General features: G+C 47.7%; 3 protein-coding genes across 35 annotated transcripts in view; 2 read left to right on the top strand and 1 right to left on the bottom strand.

Moving 5' to 3' along the window:
• DNM1 (dynamin 1) overlaps positions 1-2,067 on the top strand; it is a 64,709-nt gene extending 62,642 nt beyond the window's left edge. For 13 of the 27 annotated variants that reach the window (XR_012583465.1, XR_012583463.1, XR_012583467.1 and 10 more), the window contains one exon: positions 10-2,067. Coding sequence is in view for 10 of the 27 variants with exons in the window: in XM_074556604.1 (XP_074412705.1) it covers positions 10-82 (73 nt within the window). In the remaining 17 variants the exon portion in view is untranslated. The remainder of the gene's footprint in view (positions 1-9) is intronic. The other 14 variants (XR_012583466.1, XR_012583469.1, XR_012583462.1 and 11 more) reach the window with 2 other exon arrangements.
• GOLGA2 (golgin A2) lies at positions 1,526-22,587 on the bottom strand. 7 transcript variants are annotated; one of them, XM_074556593.1, is made up of 28 exons: positions 22,383-22,587; positions 21,061-21,183; positions 20,638-20,718; positions 17,232-17,366; positions 16,612-16,655; positions 16,424-16,487; positions 15,906-15,965; positions 15,349-15,429; positions 13,607-13,645; positions 13,031-13,093; positions 12,701-12,794; positions 11,987-12,093; positions 11,399-11,457; positions 11,039-11,180; positions 9,975-10,064; positions 9,701-9,808; positions 9,518-9,605; positions 8,665-9,011; positions 7,736-7,849; positions 7,234-7,458; positions 6,824-6,923; positions 6,665-6,744; positions 5,944-6,097; positions 5,744-5,811; positions 5,372-5,474; positions 5,017-5,123; positions 4,691-4,859; positions 1,526-4,585 (listed from the first exon to the last, which is right to left on the bottom strand). In XM_074556593.1, the coding sequence occupies exons 1-28, from the start codon at positions 22,428-22,430 to the stop codon at positions 4,338-4,340; spliced, it is 3,141 nt and encodes a 1,046-aa protein (XP_074412694.1). In that variant the 5' UTR covers positions 22,431-22,587; the 3' UTR covers positions 1,526-4,337. The 7 variants fall into 7 exon arrangements, with proteins under 7 accessions (XP_074412694.1, XP_074412691.1, XP_074412690.1 ...); XM_074556590.1 differs by having other exon boundaries at positions 6,665-6,741; positions 22,383-22,540; XM_074556589.1 differs by having other exon boundaries at positions 8,665-9,008; positions 22,383-22,540.
• Positions 22,429-25,921, top strand: SWI5 (SWI5 homologous recombination repair protein). Its single transcript, XM_074556644.1, has 7 exons — positions 22,429-22,452; positions 22,784-22,976; positions 23,355-23,514; positions 23,608-23,656; positions 24,029-24,150; positions 25,079-25,173; positions 25,322-25,921. Exons 1-7 carry the CDS (start codon positions 22,429-22,431, stop codon positions 25,384-25,386), a joined length of 708 nt encoding a protein of 235 aa, XP_074412745.1. The 3' UTR covers positions 25,387-25,921.
• Positions 25,922-27,441: the final 1,520 nt, after the last annotated feature.

Below are 27,441 nucleotides of genomic sequence, written 5' to 3'. Positions count from 1 at the left end.
TTTTCACAGCAGAAGGGGCCCCGCCTCACCTACTCGACCTACCATAATCCGACCGGCTGAACCGTCCCTCTTAGATTTATAACTTGAGGCTGTAGACAGCTGGCGACGAGTGCCGTGCTGGTGGCTTCCCCATTCCACCCTCCCTTCCACAGCCACAGTCACTCCTCTCATCCATCCCACACCCCTGCCTCCCACCACCCCTCCCTGGTGTGTGTAAAACTCTAGCCTAGTGATTGAGCTCTTCGTCTTGGCTCGTGCGTCCTGTATTGCTTTGTGAGCATAGAGTAGCCTTCATTCAGTGGCATGGATCCCTGAAGTACACAGGCTCCTTGGAGAGATCAGCCACAGGGACGTCCTTAGGTCCAAGTGGTGGCTGTCCGTCCATCTGCCCAGTCTAGCCTGGATAAGTGTCCTGCCTGCACCAGTTGGCTGTAGCACCCAGGACTGAGCTGTAGCTGTTTTCTTTCCTTGTAGTTTTAAGACAAAAGCGTGGCTTAGCAAAAATATGCTGTCAAAACACATGACACCCGTTAGGAGCAGATTCAATGTCCTGTGTATTAGCTTGACTTCTAAGGTGCACAAATTTCATGTTGGGAACAGTGCAATCAACTTCATATCAAAGTGAGGCAGGGAGATGAGTGAAGGGGGAAATGAATGGATCAGCCCAGTCCTGCCTGAGTGAGGTCTGAGGTAGAGCACACACCTCAGCGTGCAGGGAGCTCACAGACCTGCTCACCCTGGCTCCTGGAGCCGGGCCATTCCTGCTGGGGGCACGCTGGCTCCTGCCAGCACTTGTCTTGCATCACCATTTTTGGCTGACTTTCCTGAACCCAGCAGGGCGAGGGGAATCGACACGCTGCTCCCCCCTTGCAAACGGACAGCCAAATGTTTCAGGGAGTTTGCTGTGTGGTGTTTTGTTGAAAATATTTCTGCTTTGAACTAAGCACATCTTTAAGTGTTTTTGGGGTACTGTGGTGACTTCTTCCGTAGCCTTTTCTTGCATGTGGATGGTACGTGTTTGGGGAAACTTGTAACCATTGTTGATCACATCTCATCTTAAGGTTTGGTTTTTACTTTTCATGCTACATGTATTTAAAAAAAAAAAAAAGACTTGAGAATTAAAAAATATATCAACCCTGTACATCTCAGATGTCATGTCTCTGCCAGAGCTAAATGAACCACCTGTGTTGCAGGCTGTCCTCCAGGCCTGATTGCTGTTGAAGTTCTCTTGTTTCAGTGCTATTACTCTAAAATTTCTCTTGTGGATCCTCTGTTGTTCTGATGCCGGTTCCTTTCTGTATTTTAACTATTGTTTTACTACTTCTCCCCCTTCTCCTTCCCTTTCCCTTTCCCTTTTTCTTTGTTTCTCTTGTCTCTAACCTCCAGCCGGCCGGGTAAGGCCAGTCCCGCCCGCCCGGAGAGCCCAAAACCACCATTTGACATGTAGGCCTGCTCCCTCTGAGACTCTTTGCCTGCTCTTAGCTGTTCTGTCCTGGAATGGTCTGACTCCAATCTCACACATGGCTTGTTTTGTTTGTAATTTGTGACACACACATATCAGATGTGATTGTAGTGAAACTGTTTTTGGGGTTTTATTTTTTGGTTTGGGTTTTATTTTTTTTCCTTCCCAGCTGCTTAAAGGAGTTAAACAAGTATATTGTAGTAATGAGAAACATATCTTTACTGTTATAAATATCTATAAATATATATATAAGATGAAAAATCTATATATGTCCAGGTGTTAAAAGCCATTTGTGCTTCCATGTGAATTTTAGGAAATACTTAAGTAGGAAAAGAATATCTATATACATATATATATACACACATACATCCAAAAAGTTAACCAAATCCCAATGTTGAGTTTTTGAGCTGATTGTTAAATTCTCTGCTGTGTGCAGTTGGGTTATTGTATTACCCCAGACTTGTGGGTGAACTGTCTCAGTGCTGGTAGTAGCTGTGATGCAGTTTGTGATCTACCTGTCACTCTTGTTTATTGGATGAAATAAACTCTCATTTCTGTATAATGAAGGTCTCCATGACTAGAATAAAACCATCTCTCTTTCTCTTGCTTTTTCTCTGGGTGGTTTTCAAGCTGTGTTTGATTGTAACCTGATCTTTTCATCCCACAGAGTTAACAAGCTGTACATGCAATCAGGGGCTGTCACTGATAGGAAAGGTGGAGCAGATCTGCATCAGCACTGGGTGTCCAGGAGCTGCAGTAGAGTGAAACAGCTTGTCAGGTGCAAAAAGGTAAATCCCTGTGCAGAAGGAATTGTGTGGAGGTGCTTCAGAGGTGGGGCACACAGAAGGTGGGAGTTTGCACACAAATTGCTTCTTAAAAGGGATTTTTGCCTGTAGTGCTTGTGGAGCACAGCAAGTGGACATTGAGTAAAGGTGAGGCGCAGGAATCACTCCTGAAAGGGGTCAGGGTAAAAAACAAATCTGAAGGCAGAAATTATATGAGATGCTAGCCAAGAGCCACCTCTCAGGCTTGTCAGCAGTCTGTACAGAAAACATTCATGAAAGCTCAGTGAAAACAGCATCACTGACAGGCCAGGTGCTTTCAATAAAGAATTCATTCTTCTTTTTCTGGCCCAATTTCAAGGTGGTCTATGCAAAAGAAATAGCTCTAGTCAGTGCCCCTCTGAATAAGTTTATTCAGAAAGCAAATTTGTAACAGGGTTAAATCACCTCTGCAGCAGACCACAGACCTTCACTGGTCTTGTCTCCTTCACAGTTCTAGAGTAAACACCCAATAACTGTTTATTCCCTTTACAGTAATACTCTGTCTTAAATCACAGCCCTTCCCCTTTTAGTTATGATACAGATTTATGAATAGCCTGAGCATCTGTAAACACTGAACAGGCTTAGTCTCTCTGTAAGGAATATACACCAATTTACACAGATACAGAATGTACACACCCCATCTCTGGGGAGCCCAATCACTTGTGCTGAGGAGAGACTGACAGCACTTGTGCCATTTAAATTAAAGTTCAAAAAGCAGCAGCCCCTGGGGGCTCACAGGACAGCACTGATGGTTCACCCAGCACAATCTCTGCTGTTGAACAGACACAAATCTGTGTGTCTGTGTTCCTCTGCTTCCATCTCAGCAGGTACCAGGGTCGCAGCTGATGCTGCTTCAGGCAGCAGCCCACACTCCTGTCTTTAATTACACAGCTCCAATGATCAGATCCCTTTAACCTCCCCTGTGGTTTCCCTCAAAACTCCACTCTTGACCTCACCCATCCTAAGAACAGGCAGTTCTTGCCTGAAGGCAGAGTCAGTTGCAGGATATCCACATCCAGTTCACATGGCATAAACTTCCACACCCAGATTTGTTTTGCTGCTGTTTCAGGGAGTCCTCTCCTCCCTCCATGTTCTATTTTCTCCCTAGAATCAGGGCTATGGCTAAGGAAGGGCCAGGACTACCACACTTGCTGCTCTATGTCCCAGGACCTTAAACATGCACCATGGGATCTTGGTTTCCACTCATCTCCTGCAATCCTTACCAAAATGGGAGAAGAAGAAAGTTCAGGGATGGAGAACTAGAACCCCTAAAGTCCAGAAATTCAAAACGAAGCATGTTTATTAAGTGGTTTCCTTTTACTTAATTTCTCCCATTTCTTAAAATAAATAAAACCTTCAGACACATACAAGTGAAACACATCATCCTTCAAAGTGCAGTTACATTTCCACCCCACTCCCAAGAATCACATAAAGCTTTGTCAAGTAACCAAAACCCCTCAAGGCTCCCTTGGGTCCCTTCCCCTGGCAATGAGAACAGGCAGGGCTGTGCCTGCCCAGGAGCTCCTTGCTGGGGGCCTGTTCAGAAATACAGGTGCAAGAGGCAGGGCTGCAGCAGCAAGGGGGAGTTGAGGATACGTAGTATGAAAACAAACCCAACCTGCTGAGAGTCCATTAGCAGAACAGTTAATTACTGCGGGAGCCCTGGAAGGAACTGGGCTGATGACAGGCATGAGTGATGGATCAGAACCGTGGGGAGCTCCTGTGGCAGCAGAGTCTGGGACAAGGGTTAAGTCATTTAGCCAAAAGTCATGGACTCCCATTGCCCCCAGTGTGGGCCTGGCCTAGGTGATGTGGCAGCACCAGCTGCCTCCCAGGATGAGTTAAGTCTGCCTGTCCTCCAAGCACACCGAGTAACAGAGGAAAGAGAAGATGAGGTCTGATGCTCGAGTTCCATCTGATACAATCTCTCTTTACTGATGTCTTTAGGAACCTGTTCTCACCAAGGGCACTGAGCACAGGTATGGGCACGTACAAGTCCATCAAGTCCTTTCAGGCCCACAGAAAGTTGCTGTAGTGAGATGTAGCACCTCTTAAACTACCATGATCTTGACCTCATCATTCTCATCAGCACGGTAGAAGAAGGGAATGCATGGGTTTTCCAGCAGGGAGCCCAGCCTCTCCTGAGGATTCTGGATTTCTCTGAGAAGCTGCATTATTTGCTTTGCTGTGGGGTCCTCTTGGTTTGGCTGAGCAGCTTTGCTGTCAGCAGGGGGGAAACCGGATTGATGAACAGCAGCCTCTTGTTCTGCTTCATCTGACAGATTCACCTCTCGTAGCCCTGCAAGGAGCACACAGAGGGCAGGCAGGTAACTCCTCCCATCCACACTCAGGACTGAGAGCAGGGGCTGCTCCCTGCACAGAGTTTGTCCTGCCTGCAGCTCACCTGCTCCATCGGTGGCGTTGAGCTCCATGCGCCTCTCTGCTGGGAGCCCACCCTCAGTCTGGCCTGCCAGCAGCTCTGGGTTCTGAGCAGCTGTTACATACTTGCTGTACCATTCATTTCTTTCCCTCACCAGGCGCATCACTAAGTCCTGCAGTTCCAGTAGTTTCATCTGCACCAAAGTAAAGGAAAGCCCATGAAACATGCACACAAATACACCCCTGCAGCTGGGAATCCTACTCCTGTCACAGAATTAGGAAAGGAACACACAAAGGTTTGCACTCCCCAGGCCCACCCTGCTTGGAGTAATACCACAGAAAAGTCCTTGCCTTCATCTCTTCCTTATCCTGAGCCAACCTGCTGATGTACTCCTCCTTCTCCTGGTGCCGCTGTTTGAGGATAGCCCTTTGACTCTGGTACAGTGCAATGTACTCCCCTGCAACACAAGAGAAGCCTCAGGAGTGTCTGCAAGATTGAGGTACAAGCCCCATAGTGAGGTGTGAGGCATGAGGACCCAGAAAATCAGCCCTGGAGTGGAGACCTAGCCCAGTTAGGCACAGTAGGAGACAGGAAAGCTTGGCAGTTTGAGGGCCCCGGCTCCAAAAGCTGTTTGGGGACCTTCTGTTCCCCACATAACTGAGGCACTGAGCAAGCTCTGCCTGTGCTGGTGCTGCCCAAACATACCAATGGTGTCAGTCTCTCCAGACAGCTGGATGCAGCGGTGCTCCAGCTCCTCCAGCCGCTCCTTCAGGTCAGCCTTCTCATGCATCAGCTCTGTGAAACGCAACTGCACACACAGAGGAGTCAGTCACTGGGCTGTCACACACAGACAACACCTGTGCTAAAGGTAACACCCCCTGACACTGGGCTGAGCCTGGAGAACAAATCCTGCTCCTTTGTGATCAAGCAGTGAGCAAGCTTTTTAGGATGGAGCATCTTTTTATGGAACATCTGCTGCTTGTTCCCCTACAATCTGTGTCATGTTTGTTTGACACTGGATCCTGGTCTGGCTGAGCAGTGCAATAGGGCTGAAACAACAGGAGGTGCTTTGCTTACCTGTAGCTTGTCCATGGCAGTTTTCAAAGCCTCATGAACCTCCACTGGAACAGTATCCATAATGGAGCCTGGAAGGGATGTGTGCAATTTACAGTTTCTCCTGGGGCAGGATGCACTCACAGACCTTTGGGTCTGTCTCAGAGCAGCTGCTGGCCCAGCACCTCATGGTCACACTGTCCCCAAACTGTACTGGGCTTTACCTCCATCCAGTGTGGTGTGATGTTGCTGCTCCTGCCTAAGAGCTGTGATTTGCTGCAGGAGGGTTCTGCACTGCTGCTTCTGAGCAGCCAGCTGCTTCCTCAGATCTTCTCGCTCCTGCTCCACCTGGGACATGGCAGAGGTCACGAAAAGGACCTAAGAAGAATTTCAGAGTGTGGACATTAGTGCTTCCCCTGTGTTCAGCAGGATCCATGGTGCATCTCAGGACAGAGTAACAGTTTACCCCATTTTATTTATGGGTGTGAAACCAAAGAACTGTGTGACTGCCCTGGAACTAAGCCAGGCAGCAGCTACTGCCTCTTCTCATTCCCAATTAGTGCAGGTTAAAAACTGGATCCCTTGAGAGCTATTTGACTGCAGTATTATGACTGTACTTGCAGATAAATCTTGTAGATATTTGACACCATTTCCAAATTGCCTTCCAAACTAAAAAGAACATCATCATCAAAGCCCCATTAAAGAGCTGCTCTGCCAGCTGAGTTGTCATCATAAGGAAACCACTGCCAGACTTCCAGCCTGTTTTGCAAGGATGCTGCAGAAGTCTTGGCTTTGCTGCTATGCACAAGGTGTTGCATTTCCCTCATGACTGCACTCAGCTGGTAGGATAACAGCTGATAAACCTCTCTGTAATTTAACTGGATTCCTTTTCTAGATATTTGTTTAGAACTAAAATCAAAGTCTTTTCTACCCACTAAGACTCACCATTTCTTCATGGCTTTCAAACTTCTCTGGGATCTCAAGAGAAGGTTTTTGGATTTCTTCAGTCATTGTTTCATCGCCTTCTGTAAAAGAAGGAAGGTGAACAAGGAGGCAATGCTGCAGAGAACCCAGCTCTGCCTCCTCCCTGATGCAGCCACTCACCCTCCAGTTGGTGCAAAATCCTGCCATCCATTTCTGCTGCCAGCTGACTGATCTGGGCCTGCAGCTCTTTGTTTTCCTTGGCTACAGCTTCCAGACTTTCCTGCAAGAGAGAAGCAGAGGATCACAAAAACTGCACAAGCCAGACTGCAAACAGTCACTCCGTCTGCAGGCAGTAGCACCACACACACAAACAGTACTTTGCTCCAGACAGGTACAATTCATCTGTATGGCACAGGGTGCAATCACAGCAGTATTATGACTGTACTTGTACATAAATCTTGTAGATATTTAACACCATTTCCAAACTGCCTTCCAAACTAAAAAGAACAGCCCAGGGTGGAAGGGACCCACCAAATCTCTCACTTACTGATTTACCTCCCATCTTTCCACTTGTCCCTTTTTACAGTTACCTTTGTCTGCTGCAGCTCTTTCAGGTGCATTTCCACTGTCACCTTCCCCTGGACCTCCTCGTGCTGCAGGCGGTCCATGAGCTGTGTCTGAAGCAGGAATTGCTTGTGCAGTTCCTCCTTCTCGGCAGCAAGCTGCTGGAAGGCCAGGGTGTACTGCTGCAGGTGGCTGTAGCACTGGTCCCTCTGCTCCTGCAGGCCACGGGCCTCCTGTGTCTTCAGTTCCAGCTGAGAGAACAAGGTCAAACCACCACATCAAACCCTTTCTGCCTGGAAAGCTGCTCCCTGTGACATGATCCAAACTGTCAACACTGCCCCAAAGCCCCCAACCAGGCAGACAGCCACCATCTGCCCTCACATGCTGGTCCCCCACATCAGCAGCAGATGATAGGGGCAGGCTCCCAGCTGGATCTTTGCAATACCCATTTCCATCCTTCCATCAGTGTCTGGGAAGTTGCCAGCAATTTGCAGAATCCAGCTCTGCCATCCCAGTGCTGGTGCTCACCGTCTCTTTGAGCTCTGCCAGGTTCTCCTGCAGCTGCCCAAGCTTCTTGGCCAGCTCCTTCTTGACGTGTTGCTCTGACTGCAGGGCACTTGTAACCTCCATGTTTTCATTTGTCTGCAAGACAAACACGACTGTGTAAGGAAAGTGCCCCAGCCACCATGAAACAGGCTCTCAATAAACCACGTTAGTTCCCAGTACAACAGGGGGCCATCTCTTGTGTTTTTCTGGACTGAGGGCCATAAATTGACTGTTCAGGGCAGTAAATAGCTTAAAGAAAGGTGCAGAAGATGGGAGAAGAACAAGGAAAGAGACAGGGGAATTGGTGTTGGGACAGTGCCAAGAAGAGGCCTGGCACATCATGCAGCCTTGTCAGCTCCAAAGCAGATGGGTGGTATGAATATCCCAAAGAGAGCCACAGACATTCAAAACCAAAGAGTTCAAAAAGGACTAAAGAAAAAAACCAACAGCTAGACCATGTGTCAGTCTGCTAGGACCCCAGAGGGGAAGTGTCACATTGAAAGAAGCAAAGCAAGAGTAAGGATTCAGCTCTAGGATGGGTAAGAATGACACCAGCAGAAGAGAATACTGTTGAGAACTTTCTTATGGGCAAATACAAGGGAACAGGAAACGGGTTCTTCAGGTAAAAGGGCAGGAGGAATACCCAGGGAGAGAAACAGCCAGGGGATAAGAAGGAAAAGGAAATAGTTCTGGAGAAATATAGTGGTTTATCTGCTAGAGCACCTGAGGGAGTAACGAACTGGAGGGAACCTCCTGGCATAGCACTATGTATCAAAGGATGGAGCAGCCACAGAGGATGACTCTCAGAGGGTAAGAGAGGGATAATGCTGCTGCCAGTTTTCCCATCTGCGCTACAAAAGGATTGCACCAGTGAGGGAAGCAGTGAGAAAAGAAGCACAGAAGAGACCTACCAGTTTAACAAAGCCATTCTGCAGCTCAGCCAGCTGCTCCTTCAGGTCCCGGTTCTGGCTCAGTGCCCTGCTGATGGTGGCCTTGTCACTCTGCATGTCCTCCAGGATCTGCTGCCTGTCCACAGCCTCCTCGCTGTAGCGCTGCACGCTCCTCTCCAGCTCCAGCAGCCGCTCCTCCTGCTCCCGGTTCAGGTGGCTCAGCTGCTCATTGTCCCTGACCTGGGCCTGGTACTGCCCCTGCAGCTCCTCCTTCTCCTGCTGCAGCCGCTGGATCTCCTCCTGCAGGCTGAGCTCGGCTGCTGTGGGCCCTGGTGGTGAGGCAGGCTCGATATCCATGGGCTTCACTGCTGAGGAAATGCAGTCAGAGGGGCTCAGTCACAGGGAAATGGCTGGGTGAGACACATCCCTGCTGGATCACAAAGCACTCCCCAGCCCATGGGGCTCTGTGGCCCAGAAGGGCTCAGCAGCTGCAGCCTCCAATCCTCAGTGCACAGCACTGAGAGGAACAAAGAGCAAACCTACCCCAAAGCCAAGCACAGCATCCTGCTGTCTGTCTGCTGCTGACTCCCTCCCAGCCCCAGAGCAGGAGCATCCTGCCTTCCCAAACTCCTGGGCTAGAGAGGCTGACAGTACAGTCAGGCCAATACTACAGACATAACCAGGCTGCTGGTCCATTCATTGCAGGAGTTCACTTGCTATTTCCCAGGAGAAAAGGGTTCTTAGGGTCACCTGGTCTCCATCTGCCTTCCCAGCATCAGACCCACTTGCACCTCCTGTGCAGAAGCACCTGCACAGCAGGACAGAGTTATCCAGCTCCACTCTGCAGTGGGAAGCCCCACTTTGGAAACCCTACCTGATGTGTTCAACAGCTCTGTAACATTGTTCTCCAGCTCCTGAATTTTGGCCATGTGCTTCTCCTTCTCCTCTGCCATTGTGTGGACCTGCAAGGCCACACAAATGAAAATTACCACAATGTTCATGGGGCATTTCCTGCTGCCTGGGTTTGTCCAGAGCTGGGATGCTGCCCCTGGGTTACCTGCTCAGAGAGCTGCTGCACCCTCTGCTGCCAAATGCTGCCCTCCTCCCTCAGTTTCTCCACATACTGATCTCTTTCTGCCTGCAGCTGCTGGAGTGACTCTGAGAGCTGTTCAAAACAAAATCAAACAACATCATATTGGCTAAATAAATCTGGTTTAAGGGATAAAACTCGAAGAAATCAGTGTTAGTGCAAAGCTCAGACTACATTTTTCTGCCTCACAAGTTTCCTTACAGACATCAAGATTTGGATCATATTTCATACAACCTCTTACCTGAGCTACCTGGGTTTCCATGCTTGCCTTCTCCTCCAGAGCCATCTGCAGCTGCTGGTTTGCATCCAGACTCCCTCCCTGGCTTGAGAACTGTTTTAAAAAATCAGAAAGTTAAGGCAAAATGTTAACACTCAATTCCTGCACAGCCTTTCCCCCTGAGAGTAACCTGCCACATGATCCTCCAACTTATAGTGAAGTTCAGTGTGAAAAAATAGGGGGATTAAAAACAAAAAGCTGAGATTTTAGTCCTATAAAACAAGCTAAACTGGGCAGCTCCTCCCTACCAATTTTGCATTTACTCTTTTTTAAATTAAGAAAATAGGATTCAATCAAACTTTGGCTCAGAAATTGTGTTCATTTCTAGCATCTACATTTTTCAGCCATATCAGATGGTATAAAAGGCTGTGACCTTAAAAGATGTCAGACATGTCAGGAATTTAAAGCCAGTGTCTGGAGCATGTCAGTGGACTGGGCACCAAGGCTGGCTCAGCTGAGGCACAGGACTTTTCCCAGAAGAGCAGCAGTTGGCTTAATTTCAAGGGTAACTTAAGACACAGTCTAGGAATTTAAAAAAGAGCATTTTCTTCCCTCCCAGGCTCAGGGTTACACCAGGCTTGCTCTCTGACCTGCTAACAGCTGGCTCCATGCATTCCTTCCCCAGCTGACTTCAAGCTGCCTCTGTCCAATTCACCACCTTCCACTGGTGGGTACAAACACCACCCCTACTCAGCTGCTTACTCATTGCAGAACTAAATTACCAAAATGCTGAACAGATACAACCAGAAAAGTCACTGTATTTCCACATTTCACCCTCTCTCACTGTACAACAGTTATAGCAGACTAAAGTGACATTACTTTTCAAACAATGTGTGCTTTTCAATCAATTTACAGCTCCAACACCGTAAAGAACACAAACTTTTCGGTTCCCCTGAGGCCTTGCTGAAAGGTTTTTCCTAGGAGGATGTCTTGATGAGATTTCATGCCTTCCTTGAAAGCCAGAGTTAAGTCTTGCCCCCTCTCTCAGAAGGAAGTGTGGCAGTGTCATCACTGTCCTCTGCCCTCACCTGTTGAATCATCAGTTCAGCCATTTCCAATTTCTTCTGCAAATCTTCCACATCCAACTTCATAGCTGAGTTCTGGGACACCAGGGAGTGAACCTTCTCTGACAGCTCTGAATTCTGCTGTTTTATTTCCTCACTACTTTTGCTAAAACAAACAAAAAATTAAAGTGGCTCTGGGTCTGCTGATGTCCAGGTCAATGATCTACAAACCAATGCTTCCTGGCAGCTAGAATCACAGAAACATCACATCTAGTGAATAATTATTTTTTTTAGTTGAATATCCAACCTCCCAAATCACCACCTGTGGTCTTTGCCACTTGTTGTTCTGGAGCTCTTCTGCAGAAATGAGCAGAAGGGACTTACCTTCGTTTGTACAGTTCCAGTTTCAGGTTGTCTCGCTCCTTCACTAACTCTTTATTATGCTGGAGAAAAAGGAAATTATTGATTCATCTATAGACTTCAGCCAAACAAATAAGGTATTAAAAAATACTTCATTTGACCTTTAACACATCAGCTAAAACAGAAAAGGTCATAACTTTGGCAAAAGCTTCAGGACAGGTTTGCTTAGAACCTCCTGAATTTTCCAGGAATAAGTCTGCTCAGTCTTTTCAAGTGTGATGCTGCAAGTATTTCTGGATTAAAGACAATACTGAAGTGTGTGCTTGATGGAGATTTCTGGGACAAGGTGTCTCTTGTGTGGAGCTGCCAGACTAATGAAGTGAGGTGCCAGGTCTGAGGACACCAACTGAACCATGTGATTAGTCACAGAAACTTGAATGAAGTTTCCCTTGATGATGGGGAACACAGGGCTTTAAAAGGTTAATTAACAATTAACAAGGTTCATTTCTGCCTCTTCTGCAAGCAGGGACTGCAGACTTTGCAGCAGTGTAGTAATAAGCAAACAGCCAAAGGCAGAGCTGCTGGTTAAGCACAAACAGAGGTGACTCTCACCTTCTCTGACTGCTTCTGCTGCATGGAGATGGAGGACAGGGTGCGCTCCAGCTCCGACACTCGCTGGCGGGACGAGTGCAGACGGGCAGCGAGGCTCTCGGCTTCCCCTGCACGAGTCAGAGCACAGGCAGCTGAGCTACACCACAAACAGCATTTGGGAACTGGCTGAACAGCACTTTCTACTTTGTCAACAAGCTCTTCAGGCAGCACAGTAAATCAGCAGAGCTGCTCTGCTTCAGGCTCTACAGGTGATTCACTAACAGCCCTGGGAGCACAGCTCTCTCTAAATACCTGCCTCACTTTTAGAGGGAGATGATGAAACTTCCTTTGTAGAACAATAGACAGTATGTTGTTTGGGTTTTTTTTTTTCCTAAAGCTCAGCTAAGACCTAGATTAACATGACAGCTGTGTGGGAGGCAGGGCAGAAAAGGGAAACCAAGTTTTAAAAGAATTAGAAAGGAACGGTCTGGGGTAGTCACAAGGCCCAACAGAGCTGACAGGGCTTTAGTGATGCACAAAAGAACCTCAACTGCCATGAGACCAACATGCTCCCATCTGGGGGCAGCCACGATGACAGCAGCAGTGCCAGTGCCAAAGGCTGCTCACAGAGGGGTCAGGGAGTGCTGTGAGCTGCCTGCCAACAACTGTCATGCTTGTGACTTGACATGCACAGTTCAGCTCACAGTTCTCTGAGCTGCAGAGACTGTCACGTACCTGATTTCTGCCGTGCAGCTTGCTGAGTGTGGCCAAGGGCTGTCTGCAACTCAGACTTCTCAGAAACAAGAATTCCAATAGTCTGGATATGAACCTTTGGGAAAAGAAAATCAGCTCAGCACAAAACTTCTTTGCTTGCCACTGCAGCATCACTGTTGTCACAAAAGGACAATTCAGTAAAGAGCTCTTGCAGTTAAGTACAGTCTGGCTGACACTCAGTTTTGCTAAAGGAATGGACTTCTGCCTTTCAGGATAAGGACTATGAGTGCTCAATAATCCACAAAACAGCAGAAGTCAGGTGATATTACTGTAAGGGAGGCTCTGCCTTACCTGTAACTGTTCCCTCAGTGCTGCTTGCTCTTTAGAAAATTTCTGTTCAAACTCCTTCTTTTCCTGTAAAAACAATGCTTGGTCAGCACAAACATGCAGATAGTTAACCCTTGTTTCACATCAAACTAAAAAAGCAGGAATTAATTGGTACTATTTCTAGCATCTAAATGATGCCAGTATTTTTAAAGACATGCTTAATCTTCCATTATTTGAACAACTGAATTATTTTTCCATCCCAGACCAGCAGCAACAGCCCAGTGCAATCATTGCAGCACACACGTGGCAGTGTTGGAATGGAAGCTCCTGGCAGGGACCTAAACTGTAACCTCCTGTCCCCACTGCACTCCTGCAACTTGAGCTAATATTGAACTTTATTTCAATATTAGCTTTGGTCAAACTAAGAATGCTGCCTGTCAGGCCCAACTCGTGAAGTCAAAATATTAAAACTTATGCTACAAATAAAATTGAATCTAACACAAGACAAGATCATGCACTCTTGTGCCACATCCACTGTGTTTTCTACTCCTCAGAGAGACACCTATTTCTGTATCTATCCAAAAATAGGACACACTTTACCTTTTCCAGCTGATTCACTGCTTCTTGGTTCTGCTGTTTCTATGGAAGAAAATTGATGCACCAATATTAAGAGAAAATATTCTCATACTGAAACACATTTTCACTTTGATGAAGTAGGATATACGCTCAGTTAATGCAAGGAGAATTTCCATTTCTGTAGAAGACTAGGAAGTTCATCTCGGTTATTAAGAGATTTGGGGGCTCCCTTCACTAATATATGTGCTGTTTTTCATTGTTCAGTACATTATCACAGTTCTCCTCCAATACCTCTGCTGAAACCTCTATGTTCCTTTCTGAGCATCCAGCAACTTCAATTGAAACTTGCAATATCCCACATCTATGCAATTAATCACAGTCTAACTGGTGTGTTAGAAAAATCAGCAAAAATGCTTTTAATGAAAGACAAATACCTAAATCCCAAAGCAAAAGGCCTTTCCTTGAAGTGATTCCTTGGACCTCTCTCCCAGTTAACAAGGGGCCAAGTCGTGCAGAGCTGCACGTACGTTGGCAGGCTCCCACCAAGGTGGTGTGAGACAGAGCTGAAGCCAGATGCAAGGAAAGGGATAATTCTGTCCCAGCCAATTTCAGTCTCAGGGGTGAAACACTGGAGATCTGTGACTGCACAAAGTGCATCTCCAGGTGTGATGGGGGCAAAGGGTGCCCAGGCTGCCACCAAACCCTGTTTGCCCTTTGCTGCTCTTGTCTCCCTGGCAGTTTCCTCTTAAGTAACTACATAATTAGGATTTTTTCCCTCTTCCCAAATGATGAATATTGCCAAGGTGTTTCTTTATTACCACTACTACCTCAGTGTATTTTGAAACATGACTGCAGATGGAAAGATGATGAGGTTTTGATTTTAGCAATGCCAGCACACAAGCAGGAAAAGCAAAGGCAAGAGCACAAATGCAGCAAAGGCCCTACAGAGTTCCAGACAAACAGAAAAGCTGGCAAACAATGAGAATCCTGGGTGGGCAATGCACTGTACCTCTGCAGCCCAACTAAAACACAAAAAGTAAAAGAACAGAACAAAAATAACCCAAAACCAAAAATGAAACAAAAAGAGGGGTCATGGGGGGACTGGGAAATGCTGAACTTTGGGAAAAGTGTGGTTTTAGAGAGAAACAAAATGGGGGAAAGTATTTCACACAAGAAAGGCTCTTTTCAGTCTGGAACAGATCCACTTAGTTGCATTTTTTGCAGTGTTAAGGCTGAAGGCTGAAAAGCAGCAGCAGGAATCCATGCAGGCCACAGGACAAAGCAGTTCATTCATTGTGCCAAGAGAAGCTGAGGATATGATCAGAAAACAGCCCCAGGCTCTCTTGGACCTATTGCTCCCACTCTGCTGATATATTTAGAACAGCATCACCACCTGCAGAAACAGGTTTTCACCCTGCTGCCAGCACCAGAATTCTGTATTTCAAGGATTCACACCAGGACCAGAAATAGCTGTTTTATGAGGATGCTTATCACCCAGGGACAATGTGAGGAGATAACAGAGCACTTAAATGAAACAACAAAACTCTGTTTCTGCTTCCTCACATGAGCCACCACGCTCTTGTACAAGAGGCCTTAGGCTTTGATCCTCTCACAGGTTTTCCACCCAGCCCATTCTGTTCCATACAAAGTGCTGAGTAAGCAGCCTTCCTTGTGGCACTATGAGGAACCTGGAACCTTGCAGACACCCAGAGAGCAGGAGGAGCAGCAAAGACAATGCCAGACTGGTTGGTTGGATTGTTTCTTACCAATTCCTCTATCTTTGTAACGAGCTGTTTGTTAGTTAGATTGCTGGAATCCAGGGCTACTGCCAGCTCCTGGTAACGTGTCTGATGGGCACATGCATACAGGAGAAAAAGGAAGGAGCAGAAGAGGAGGAGGGAAGGAAAAAAGCAATAATTAAAAAGGACAGAAAAACAAATCATTATCACAATCTGATATAATAAGATTCTCCAAACAAAACAAAATCTGTGGTTTGAACAAAAGCAGCTGGGATGTTAACCTATTTTATCCGTTTCTGCTGAGGCCTCATTTTGACATAAAAGTGAATCAGGAATAAGAACTGCAGTTGCATGGAAGCCAGATTATCCCCAGTTCCCAAACTGGGAACATCTCTAATAACTGCCTCTGACTGTTGTGATCACAGCTACCCAATTACAGCCCCAGGTGACACTACATAGTGATTTTTGTGACCTGTGCATTCAGTTAGGCCTCACTAACACTGCTGTAAGCACAGAATCCAAACAAGTGATCAACAGCAGCAAATAAGAAAAATAAAAAACATGACAGACTGAGAACAACTTACTTCCATTTCCTTAATATTTGTGGAAGAAACAGCACTTTCTCCATTCACATACGATGTAGACTAGAAGTAAATCAAGTAAGTCAGTTTTAGTCCTCAAAGCAAATCACTCTTAGGTAAGATCCATTATAAGTGTAACACTCCTTATAGCACCCATCACTTCAAACAACCACACACAGGCACAGAAAACACTCTTCTGGCTTAGGATAGATGCTGGCTGCCCCTATGACAAGCTGATGTGAATTATTCAGACTGACTTCATATTCTTTTCCAGTAAATCAAGAGTACATCTTTCCATGAATATGTACAATTCATTCATCCCACTCTGCTTTCTTCCTACTGCCGAAATCTTAAATTCCTAAACCAGCATTTTTTTGCTCCTCAATGTTTAAGTACCACATTGGTTAGCAGGATGGCTGCAGACAACTCTGAGATTGAAGAGTGTTTCCTTGAGCTGTCTGCTTAAAGTTCCACATCAAACACCAAGAGAATTAATGGGACAAAAGGATGAAAAGGAGTACCTGGGAAACCAGGCCGTTGAGTTGCTCAGACAACTGACGGAGACCCTCTGTTGATGAGAAAGCCCTGGGAACAAAGACCTGGCAATGAAAACCTCTCCCAGAGAGCTGCCCAAATCAGCACAGCACTGGGGCAGGAATAAAACCTTAATCTGTTGGGATCCTGTTGCAAAGCCAACACAGACACTCACCTGTTCTCATCCAAAGCATTTTTATGATCCTCAGCTTCATTCATCTGTGGATTAAAACATAAAAACTTGTAAGCCTGTAAAAGATGGGAGTCACACTTATGAATGTGTCACTAAGACTTGATTACACCTGGGCTCAAGTTTCACAGCTCCTGTAATTACTGCTTCCCAAAGGAAGATGAACTTAAAACCACCAACTCAGCCCTGGCTTACACATCATTTCTGAGTGGAGTGAGTCTGCAATAGAGAAATTCAAGTGTATCAGCTTTATGTCTGCTGTTCCTGTTTATCAGGATAATCATCACTTCGCTGAAAAAAGCTACAACCGAATCTTTAATTAGTAAAAGGAAATCCAGACTGATTGAAATAGGAGAGAAGGGGAAGGAAGACAGCTTTGGAAGCTGCAGGGCCACGTGTGTGCTAGTACTCCCTCTGCTCTCAGATGATGACTGCATGGAGAGGGGAGAATGTAGTATTTTTAACAGCAGAAATGTAGTATTTTTAACAGGAGAAAACCTGAACTAGTCATGTCATATTTATCAAGGTCCCCTTTCTCCACACTACTGTGGCATCACTAACCAATCATCAATGGTTCAATGGCAGTATTGATGAAAGTCACAAACCTGTGTGAGCTGCATGCTCTCAGGAGCAGGCAGAACAGAACCACAACTAGGGAGGCTGTTGCTGTTAGATAGCACAGGGACATCAGGTGCAAGCTGTTCAGCACTACGAGTGGCAACATCACTGTCAAAGTATGCCTGTCACAAAACACAGCACAGGATTACAGCCTCCATGCAGAATGAACAAACACACACAAAAACACATCACCTTTAGCCTGCCTGTGAAAACCAGACAGATGTGAACAGTCATTAGGAAACACATGGAAGGGAACCTGTGTTCTCCCCAGAGCAAAGAGGTGAATGCATCAACCACAGACAAACACTGTCCCAGAGTGTCCTTCCATAAAGAACCAGGGTCCCACAATCCAACTCCCTTTTTAAACACAGGGCAATAACATCACCCAAACTCTAAGTTCACACATGAGATTCACTGCAAAAGACCCACCAAAAATCAAGTAAGGGCAAAGCCAAATGTCACTGTGCTTGGAAAAGCACCACCTTTAAGATGTTCCTGGGGAAAACACAGATCACTGTATGCAAATGAAGATGGAAAAGAACAGAGGAGTGACTAGTTGAAAAATGGGTTAGTCAGACTCAAGTGCTCTGTCTAAAACTCACTGAAATTTGTGGCATGCCATGACCCACCAGTTTAGAAACAGGACATTTATCAACAGGCCAGAGGGAGGGTGGCTGGGAGCAGGTGCCTGTGGCCCTGCTGCAGCCATGGATCCCATGACTAGAAGAGTCTAAATAGAAAAGAGAAGAGCCAAAAAACTATTTCTGGACAGCAAGTTCCTATGCAGCCTCTGTGGGAGGGTGGATGGCATCTGCAGCCCCCTCTACAAAGCCACACTGCACTCACCCACTGCATCTCCTTGCACAGCACTAGAGCCATTGAGGCCCAGCAGTGCTCTTGTGTTTTACAGCAATTTGATTGATTTCATCATCCAGCTCTAGTAAGTCATCACTTAAAAACACAACAAAACAAAGGAGATAATCTCAGCATTCAGCCCCACCAATATACTGCAGATCTCTGCAACTCCACCTGGAAGAGTTCCCTCTTACTTCAGTTACTTCCTCCTTGGCACTTCATAGGAACCAAGAAATCTCTCTTGGCATTCCCTGTTTACCTCTCAGCACTTCACTCACTAATCCAGCAGCAAGGTTAAAACAGCAACAGTGGAGACAGATTTAATGAAAGCAGTAAGTTGGAAGACTACAAAGAGAAAACAAGAATTTCCTGAATTTCTTTTTAGCAGGACAGGTACTGATGCTCTGAAGGAACAATAGATGTTAGGTGCTTATTAGGAAGGTCAGGAACTCCCTCACTTCTTCCAAATAAGGGTTAATTCACCTTTATCAATCACACACTCATCAATATAAACATCAGAGGGACAGGAGGAATTAATTCCCCAGTGCATCTCAAAATGATAATTTCTTCTGATCTGAACATTCTTTCTGCCTAATACTTCCATGATGCAGAAACCAGTAATGTTCCTCAACCACAAGAACTCCTTCCTTCTTTCTTCACAAGGAGCAGTTTTGTAATAAACTGTCAAAAACGCCAAAACTCTTTGAACAATTGAATTTGTTGGAAACAGAAAGTATTAAAAGCAAAACACTTATATGGAAATTATGCTGTGTGACATGCCTATAAAGTAAAATAAAAAGTCAGTAATTCTGCTCAGCTTAGCATGTAGTAGGATCCATTTACTTTCACACAAAGGCTTTGACTTTGCTGGTTTTCCTCTGTTTCAGAGCCAAGAAAGCTGAAGTGAGAGACAAGGGAGGGCTCTGCCTCACATGAGACACCAATGGCAGCAGCAGCTCAGCTGCCAATGATCAGCTTTTCTGCCCTATTAGCATCAAGTTTCTAAACAGCATTTTCCTGACTCAGGATTTTTACAAGACAGCAACTGGAATGAGAAATTGTTCTTTCGTTACATATTGCAGGTAAAGTTTAGTTTTCAAATAATTCCTAAAACCCCAGGCACAACAATCCAAAAATTCCATAACAGTCAATCAGATCAAACTGTATCTCTGAGAAAAAAAGAAAAAAAAAAAAGGGGAAACAAGAATGAAGAGAGCAATAAATTGTCCCTTTGCAGAACATGACTAAAGCTGTAGACACAGGCAGGCCTTCACTGCAAGGCTAAGCACTGGACCTCCTATCTTCATCTCACCCTCCAATGGGAAACAAATCTCTTTTTCCAATATTTAACTTGCTCTGAGTTTAAAAGTATTAACTGAAAACAGTGCCCAGGACAACAGTGACACTTCAGTCACAACACAAGTTTTCTGAGGCACACCCAGCACCCCAAACTGGCAGGGTGTCTTCACATCACTCAAATTCTGCTGGTACAGAACCTACACACACAGTCCAGCTGGTGGAACTCTGTGTGTCACATACTATCACACAAAAGAAAGAATGATACAAAGGCAATTCAGAGGGAATTCCATTCCACCTTGCAGCTTTCACTTCATTTGTGAGGTACCCCATACGATTACTATAGGTATATTTATTGCTGGACACCCATGGATATGCACTGAATATAACAATGAGCTACTTTATGACAACTACACTGAAACAATGGTAAGGAAATAAGCTACCAAAACGATGCAAAGTGAAAATGAAAAGCAGAGCTTTGGTACAACAAAACTGGAAGAACATTCTCAGCTACAAAATTTGACTTCTCTGAGTTCCCATCACAGTTTGGGCCTTATTTTAAATAAACTAACTGTTTGAAAATAAGTGTTTTTAAAAGGCTGTTTGTTCATGTATGCTCCTGAACACCTTTCTCTTGCTTCTTGGCATACTTCCTGCCCTTTCCTCTTTGGGATCTTGGGAATGTGAAGACATTAAAGCCTGTACATGCCTGGCTTTGAAGTATCTGACTTCCTGCCTAAGCATATTTACACCCCTGCTCCTTGCCAGACTGTACATCACCTGTGCCAGCTTCATGCCTGTCATAAAATGGGTGGCTGGAATAACCAGCCAGTGCAGCTGTTTGCCTGGAGATGGGCAGAAACATGCCCTTCAGAAACCAAGCTCCAGGAAACAAAGCAGTGACACTAAGAGCAGGAGAAATACAGAATAAGGAATCACTGCCTCTTCCTACTGCAGTTTTCCTCAGCTGTTATAAATGAGTTTATTGCCTCACCCCAAATTCCTGTTTTTCTCCAAGCTCAGCTGTCTCAAGAAAGACTTTCTAACGTGTTAACTTTGACACAAACCAGAAGGAAACGAGCAATGGTAACAAAGAGCTCCATGTTAATAAAAACAGCAACAAAACTGAAGCAACTGACAATGGATATGTGAGGACAGGGCTCCATGCCAGAGATGGAGCTCAGAGTGAGCAGAACCCGAAGCATGCAGGAGGGAGAGCGAGTCACACGAGCACTGCCTCACCTTCCTCTTGTCCAATGAGGGTATGGCTACCCCATTGGAGCGGTTAAGGTCTGACACCAGCACCTTCAGAATGTTCTGAATCTACAGGAGGCGAAAGAAAAGGGGAAAGAGAAACGGCTCAGAGAAGGACAGAGAGAAAACGTCAATCCAAGGCAGCCAAGGAACCAGTCTCGTGCAGCTGCTGAGGACCACACTCTGCCTCAGTACAGCAGCTCTGGGCACACCCAGGGCACCACCAGACAGACTCTGGTGCCAGCTGCACCCTCCAGAACAGGCAGCTGCCAACTGCTGCAGCAAACTTCATTAAACAGCACCTACACCACTCAGCTCTTACCCCAGCACTGCCAGCTCTGGTTAGATTGCCAGGAAAAACAAAGAAGAGGGAGGTGGCAAATGATTGGAGAGAAAGACTGAGACACTCACATTCTCTGGAGGCTGCTGGTCATCGGTGGTGGGAGTCGCAGGTCTGCTGCCTTCTTTAGTTTTGCGTTTTTTCTTAGTTCCTGCAGTGGCTCCAGGGCTGTTCTTCTGCTGATATTCCTTCAGCTGTGAACAGAAGAAGACGAATCTGAAGTCCAAACAAAATATGTCTTCTATAACCCAAAAAAACCCTCAAAATCTAACTTCACTGGTAAAATTACAGATCAGGGTGTAAGGACAAGAAAATGAATTCATGAATTCATCAGTCTGGGGGCAAAACAGGAATCAAAATAAGCCCAAGAAGGGTAAAGTTAAGACCAAAGAGATGGGTTTATGACAAGTGTTGTAAACAATCAACTTTTGTTTCCAGCCAATGATGCCCCTAGGAAATTGATACTCCACAGTGCAACTTCAAGGAGATTGAAAACACTGGTCTGGGGGATTTGCAGGCTTTTAAGTAAGAGTAATAAGGCAAAATTAATAAAGGGCGATTAATCCTACATGCAAAGTGAGGAAGCACTGCCTGATAGTAAAATCTTCCACTCCATGAAAGATTTTATGAAGGGCAGGTGCAATCCCCACAATCCCCAACAACTGCGAACTAAGGGGAGAAACAATCTACAAATGATTTTTTAATCGCATCATCCACTTCGCCCAGGAAGTGCCGGTCTGATAAGATGAAACACGGATCCCGCCAGGTCTGCCGGCATTTCTGTGCAATTCCTGCGCTGCTGAGTCCCAGAGCGGCCAGTCCCAGCAGTTGTTTATTCAAATAACGGCACCCCCGGCCCGCACAACCCGGGCAGGGCACGGCGGGGCAGCGGGGGATGGAGAAGAACGAAGGAGGATCCCATTATTGGGAGGATTTCAAAATGGAAGCCTGAACTGCTCCAGGACACTTTCCCGTTCCTGTGACTTTGACACAGAAGCGCATCCCGCCGGGACGCAAGCAGCCAGGCCGCCCCGAGGGAAAAAATATGGGGAAAAAACAGGGGAAAAAAGGAAGGCGGAGGGGAGGAGGGAGGAAGGAAGGCGGGGGGCACACGACAGCCGCACACCAGCCCGGGCAACCCTCACAGCACCGCAGCCACCCAGGCCCGGCCTCGCCCCGGCCGCCCGCCGAGAAGGCCGGGCCGCAGCCCCGGACACCCGCAGGCTCCCGGGCCCCACCGCGGCCGGGCCCGGAGCGAGGGGGCGGTGGCGGCCCGGCCCGCGCCCCTTGGGGGAGGCCGCGCTCGGCCCGGCCCGCACGGGGCTCGCGGCACGCAGCCGCCCCCAGCTCCATCCTGTTGTGTCCCGTCCTGCCCGGACCCCCGGCCCCTCACCTTCTTCTTGGCCGCTGCCAACCGGCTCTGCCTGCTGCCGTCCGCCATGTCCGCCCCGCGCCCGGGCCACGTCAGCCCGCCAGGAGCGGCGGGGGCGGCGGCGGCTCCGCCCCCGGCCGGCCCCGCTCCGCCCCGGGACACCCCGGGGTGACACAGCGGGACAGCCCGGCCCCGCCGGGACACTCCCGCCCCGGGACACCCCGGTTCCCGTGTGACACCTGCTGCTGTAGTGACCCGACAGCCCAGCCGGGAGGGGCCCGCCCGGCTCCCCTCGCCTTTGCGGGGCGCGTCCCACACAGACCCGCCTCGCGTTCCGCCCTGTGCTGTCCGAGCGCGGATCCCGCGCCCAGCGCAGGCGGCGGGGTCGCTGTGTGCGATCCCAAATCCTTTGACCTTCCCAGCGCGGCAGCACCCGAGGCTCGGGCAGCCCCGGCTCTGAGACACGGCGCTCACCGGGACACGGCTCCCTGCGCCGGGCGGGCCCGAGCGCGGCGGGACGGGGCCCCCAGCGCTGTCCGAGCCTCTGTGCGGGACTGGCGGGCCGGGCCGGAGGGAGCTGCGGTGGCCCGGTGGGACACAGGGTCAAGCGGGGGCGTGAGCAGTGCTCACCTTGCGAAAACAGCATTGCAGGGGTGCTTAAGGGTAAAGACTGGACATGGCACCCAGTGCCGTGGTCTGGTTGGTATGGTGGTGTTCGATCACAGGAGTGATTTTTTGAACCACATTAATTCAGTGACTGTGTGTGAGTGACCCCGAGACCCCCTGAGCCCCCGTCCCGGCTGAGCCATAGTGCTGAGGTGTCTCAGAAGCACCAAATGTAACTACCTCGGCTGCAGCCATTGGGGAACAATTTTGTCCTGCCACACCCAATGTCACCTGCAGCCCCACCGCGGTCGGGCCCGGCAGGGGACTTCAACTCCCGGCGTGCCCCTCGGCGGCACGACTACAACTCCTAGCGTGCTCTGTGGTGAGAACTACAACTCCCGGCGTGCTCTGTGGCGGGAGGACTGCGGCTCTCCAGTGTGGCGGGAGCCCCGAGCCTCACTCAGCCCTCAGCCCTGGCCGAGCGGGCCCCGCCGGGCGCGGGCCGCAGCCCGCCCCGCCACCCGCCGCCGCGGGCCCTGCCCCGGAGGTAGGAGCCGCTTCCCCCTCCCGTCCCCTCCGGGCCGTGTCCCTGCCGAGGCGGCGGTACCGGCCCCTGATGCGGTGCCCTTTGCTTTAGCAGGGTCTCGGTTGGCGGCCGGCGGAGCGGCGGGGCCGCGTTCAGGGCACCGGTGAGTGCTGCGGGGCTCAGCCCGGCCCGGGGGGAGGGATTGTCCTTGAGGGTTCCCCGGTTAGCGCCGGCCCGGCAGTTTGCTCTGTGTCGTGAGGGGAGTTTCTCCTAAAAGGCACATTGTGGGTTTTAATTATTTATTTTCATTTTACACTGTAGCTCTCGAAAGTGCGGTTAGATGTGGTATGGAGCAGACTAGGGTTATGTACAATGATCCACATTTTATTTAAACCCCCCTCCCTGCCCTAGGGATATTTTTTTCCTTTTCTCCTGTTTTATCCAGTGATACACACACTGTTTTCCCATTAGTGCTCCAGCATTGCAGGATCTTACCCAGAGCTGAGTTCCTGCTGTGTGTCTCTGTGTTTTACAGATCCCATCTCCCAAGTCCCTCCAGCCTAATGGAGCCAGTGAAGAAGCCCTGCGGTGTGAAATCAAAGAGCTGAAACAGAAAGACCTTGCTCTAGACCAGGAAATTGCACAGTTATTGTCAGAGTACGTCCTTGGCAAGCTCAGTGTTTACTTGGTGCCTTAATTATTTTTGTTTTTGAAATAAAATGTGATCCAGGAATTGGAGCTGAGAGCTGACCTTCTATGATGCCGTTGTTGGCGTGGTGCAATGCTGGTTACAGTGTTGTAAGTGATGGGACTTAGAGACAAGAGGGAATTCTTTCCACTTCATGTGGTAAAGCAAAACAAGTTTTACTAGAAGCTTGCATAAGAGGATTTTTGTTTTAGCCTGGGTGTTCCTGAGGTAATTATGTGTTTGCTGGGAACAGATAATTTTAGCCATTTGTTATTTGTTGTGAAAGACTGATATTTTCTAAGGTAAGATGGAAATGGTAGAACAACAAAGGCTGTTCCAGAACCCCTTTTCATTTATCCTCAAGGATAAACAAACCTTCCAGCAACAGAACAAGAGGAAATGGCCTCAGGCTATGCCAGGGGAACTTCAGGTTGAACATCAGGAGGAATTTCTTTGCTCAAAGGGTGATTAAACATTGGACTGGGCTGGCCAGGGAGGTGGTGGAGTCATGGTCCTTGGAGGTGTTCAGGAGATGACTGGATATGGCACTCAGTGCTCTGGTTTAGTTCCTATGGTGGTGCTTAGCCAAAGGTTGAACTTGATGCTCTTGGAGGTCTTTTCCATCCTAAATTATTCTATGATTCTTAATTTTTTCCCTAAATACAGATTAAAGATACAGATCAACGGAATTCACCACAGCCTACTCTTGATTCTGAGAACTTGGGTGCATTGGCTTTCTTGAGCTTGTTTAGATCTTTCATGTTTAGGGCTTGCAGGAATTGCACTTTGCTGTGTTCACTCTGTGTTTTTGAGGTGCCAGGCTTGGGTATCTCCCACAGCAGCAGGAAGCCCCAGTCCCTCTGTGTCACTTGTGACCTTCCTGGTGTTATTTTACAGGGGCTACAGCCTGGAGGAACTGGACAGGCACATCTCTCTGCTCCATGAGTACAATGAAATCAAAGATGCTGGGCAGATGCTCCTGGGCAAGCTAGGTAAGGAAGGGACAGCTGTTCAAGGCTGCAAAATCTTGGTTTTCTTGGTATGGGATGTGCTATGGGATAATTAGGGGAAAAAAACACCACGTTTGTGACTCACCCAATCTTTGTTTAATGACAGCAATGCTGTTTCTTTATTTCCTAGCTGTTATCCGAGGGGTCACTACAAAACAGCTCTATCCTGAGTATGACCTGGAGCTCAGTGACTAGTGCTGAACCTGGAGAGTGCCATGTCCTGCAGAAGAGGCTGTCACTGGGCCATTACACAGTGGTTCATCCTGGTTTAGCAGAGACAGAAGGTGGAAAAGGAATTCTGGAAAAGGGATGTAGGATTTTAGATTATTTCATGTACTACCTGATCAAGAGGATTTTTTTTTTTTAAAGTTGTAGTTCAGGTTGATGTTGAGGCTCTTCCATGGAGCCTCTGATTCCCTGCAGTATCCAGGGGCTGTTTGGTTACTGAATGGATAGAGGAAGTGAGGACACACACATGTGCAATGTAATAGCTGCTTTGAAAGGAAAACCCTCAGAAGAAAGGAGGGAAGAAGGCAGAAATTGTGGTGGTTTGGGGGTTTGTTTTGTTTTATCAACAAATCCAGACAAGTCTGGGTGTTCTGCATTTTTGTACTTACCTGCTCTGGTATCTGGAGGTTTTGTACCATTTCTGTAGTAAATGGCAAAATGTAACGTTGTGTTGGACTGTTCACTCTGAATAAAGCAGCCTTCACATCTGGCAGTAAATCACTTTAAGAGCCTATAAAACAGTGCATGAACCTGGGAACAAATTATACTGAGACAACATGAACTATTTAAATGTTTTCTCCAGGAATGTGCAGGTGCAGAATCACTTTTGTCTGCTCCAAGTGCAGAGTGGTGGTGGCAGTGAGCGCTGTCCTGGACAGTGGATGGTGTTGGGAGCACGAGTGTTTCAATGTCAGTGGGAGGCTGAGGGTGACTGCACAGACTAAATTTGGCTGCTTGGGCAGTTGGAAGTGATGCTCTGCTGACTGCAGATCTGTTGTCCCTTTTTCACTCAGGCTTGATGTCCTTCTGCCCATTTCTATTTTCCAAGACCTTCTAGCCAGTAAGTTTCCCCTGTGCTCTCCATTTAGGCCCATCCTGCAGTCTGCTTACATCCAAATTTGAATCAAATTAATCTGTCTTCATTGTGGTGGGAAGCCAGAAACCAGTCACAAGGCTGCAGAACAGATAATTGGTTTTGCACTCCTGGCTCTGGATGAGGCACAGAAATGTCACTAATAATGTCTTGTTTTGCCTTAAAAACTGTGGGGAGTGGTCTCAAGCAGGGGGACAGAAAGAGCCTGTGTATTCCATGATTCATCCAGCTCTCTCTTGATGTGCAGCTATGCAGAATATTTCCTGTGGCCACACCAGAGTGGACTCTCAGGGGGAACATTCACACCCCTCCCCAACACATACCCCTCTGCCAAGTGCTGAACACTCGTGTTTTGGAGTAGTTTTAAGGGGAGGAAAAAAGGCACAAGGTGGCAAGAACTGGGAAATGCAAACTTTCAATGCAAACTTTGTTACTCAAGTTGCTGTTTTGGCTGGTATTTTCTGTGTAGAAGAACTGGTTCAGCCTGGAGTGTTCCAACCAAAATGTTCCTCTGTCAGTGACACACACCACTGGGAATTGGTTTTGCAATAGAATACATGGAAATTCTCCAGTTTGTGTGAGGTGTGAACTGAGGGGATGAAATATAGTCCATTACCAGAGTTACTGCAGGTTGTTCAAGGAGTGAGAAGTCCATGTTTTATTCCCCACTATGTAGGAGCACTGGGGTCAAAACTTCAGCTGTAGCTGTGCAAGTGTTCTGCTTGTGGCTGCAGGGATGGGTTTATGCTTCAGGCAGCACTGGGCAGGTGTCCAGGGAAGGTCCCTGATCCCAATCCCTTGTCCGTGGAGGATGGGAACACCCACAGTGCCAGGGACAGGGCACGGTGTCCTTGGGGAATGCCTGCTGCTGGCACTGGGGCTCTGCCAGGTGGTGGCAGCTGCGTTCCACGGCTGTTCTGGCTGCTCTGTGCAGCCCAGAGGAACCAGAACTGAAATATTCCAGGCTCTAAGAACTCCTGGGATGCTTCAGGACACAACTGCACACTGCCTCTGAGACACTTCATCATGGCCCCCATGACTGCCCCTCCCAGAGTCACTCTGGTACCTCCATGGCTGTCACCTGGAGGATGAAATGTGCTGGCCCTTGTCCAAGTCCAGGAGAGGAACAGAACAAATCTTCTGCTTTC

The sequence above is a fragment of the Zonotrichia albicollis genome, chromosome 21, assembly GCF_047830755.1.
Source record: "Zonotrichia albicollis isolate bZonAlb1 chromosome 21, bZonAlb1.hap1, whole genome shotgun sequence".
NCBI lineage: Eukaryota > Metazoa > Chordata > Aves > Passeriformes > Passerellidae > Zonotrichia > Zonotrichia albicollis.
Note: the sequence above shows the minus strand (reverse complement) of the source record. Positions and strands in the feature narration are given on the sequence as shown.

Excerpts from the sequence above, each read along its gene's own strand:
- GOLGA2 (XM_074556593.1), bottom strand. The coding sequence starts at position 22,430 with ATGGCGGACGGCAGCAGGCAGAGCCGGTTGGCAGCGGCCAAGAAGAAG. Across the intron at positions 21,184-22,382 it reads TGGCAGCGGCCAAGAAGAAG|CTGAAGGAATATCAGCAGAA; the intron begins GTGAGGGGCCGG and ends TTCTGTTCACAG. Across the intron at positions 5,475-5,743 it reads CTGCCATGGACAAGCTACAG|TTGCGTTTCACAGAGCTGAT; the intron begins GTAAGCAAAGCA and ends CTGTGTGTGCAG.
- SWI5 (XM_074556644.1), top strand. The coding sequence starts at position 22,429 with ATGTCCGCCCCGCGCCCGGGCCAC. Across the intron at positions 22,453-22,783 it reads CCGCCCCGCGCCCGGGCCAC|CGCGGCAGCACCCGAGGCTC; the intron begins GTCAGCCCGCCA and ends TGACCTTCCCAG. Across the intron at positions 22,977-23,354 it reads ACACAGGGTCAAGCGGGGGC|AACTACAACTCCCGGCGTGC; the intron begins GTGAGCAGTGCT and ends CTCTGTGGTGAG.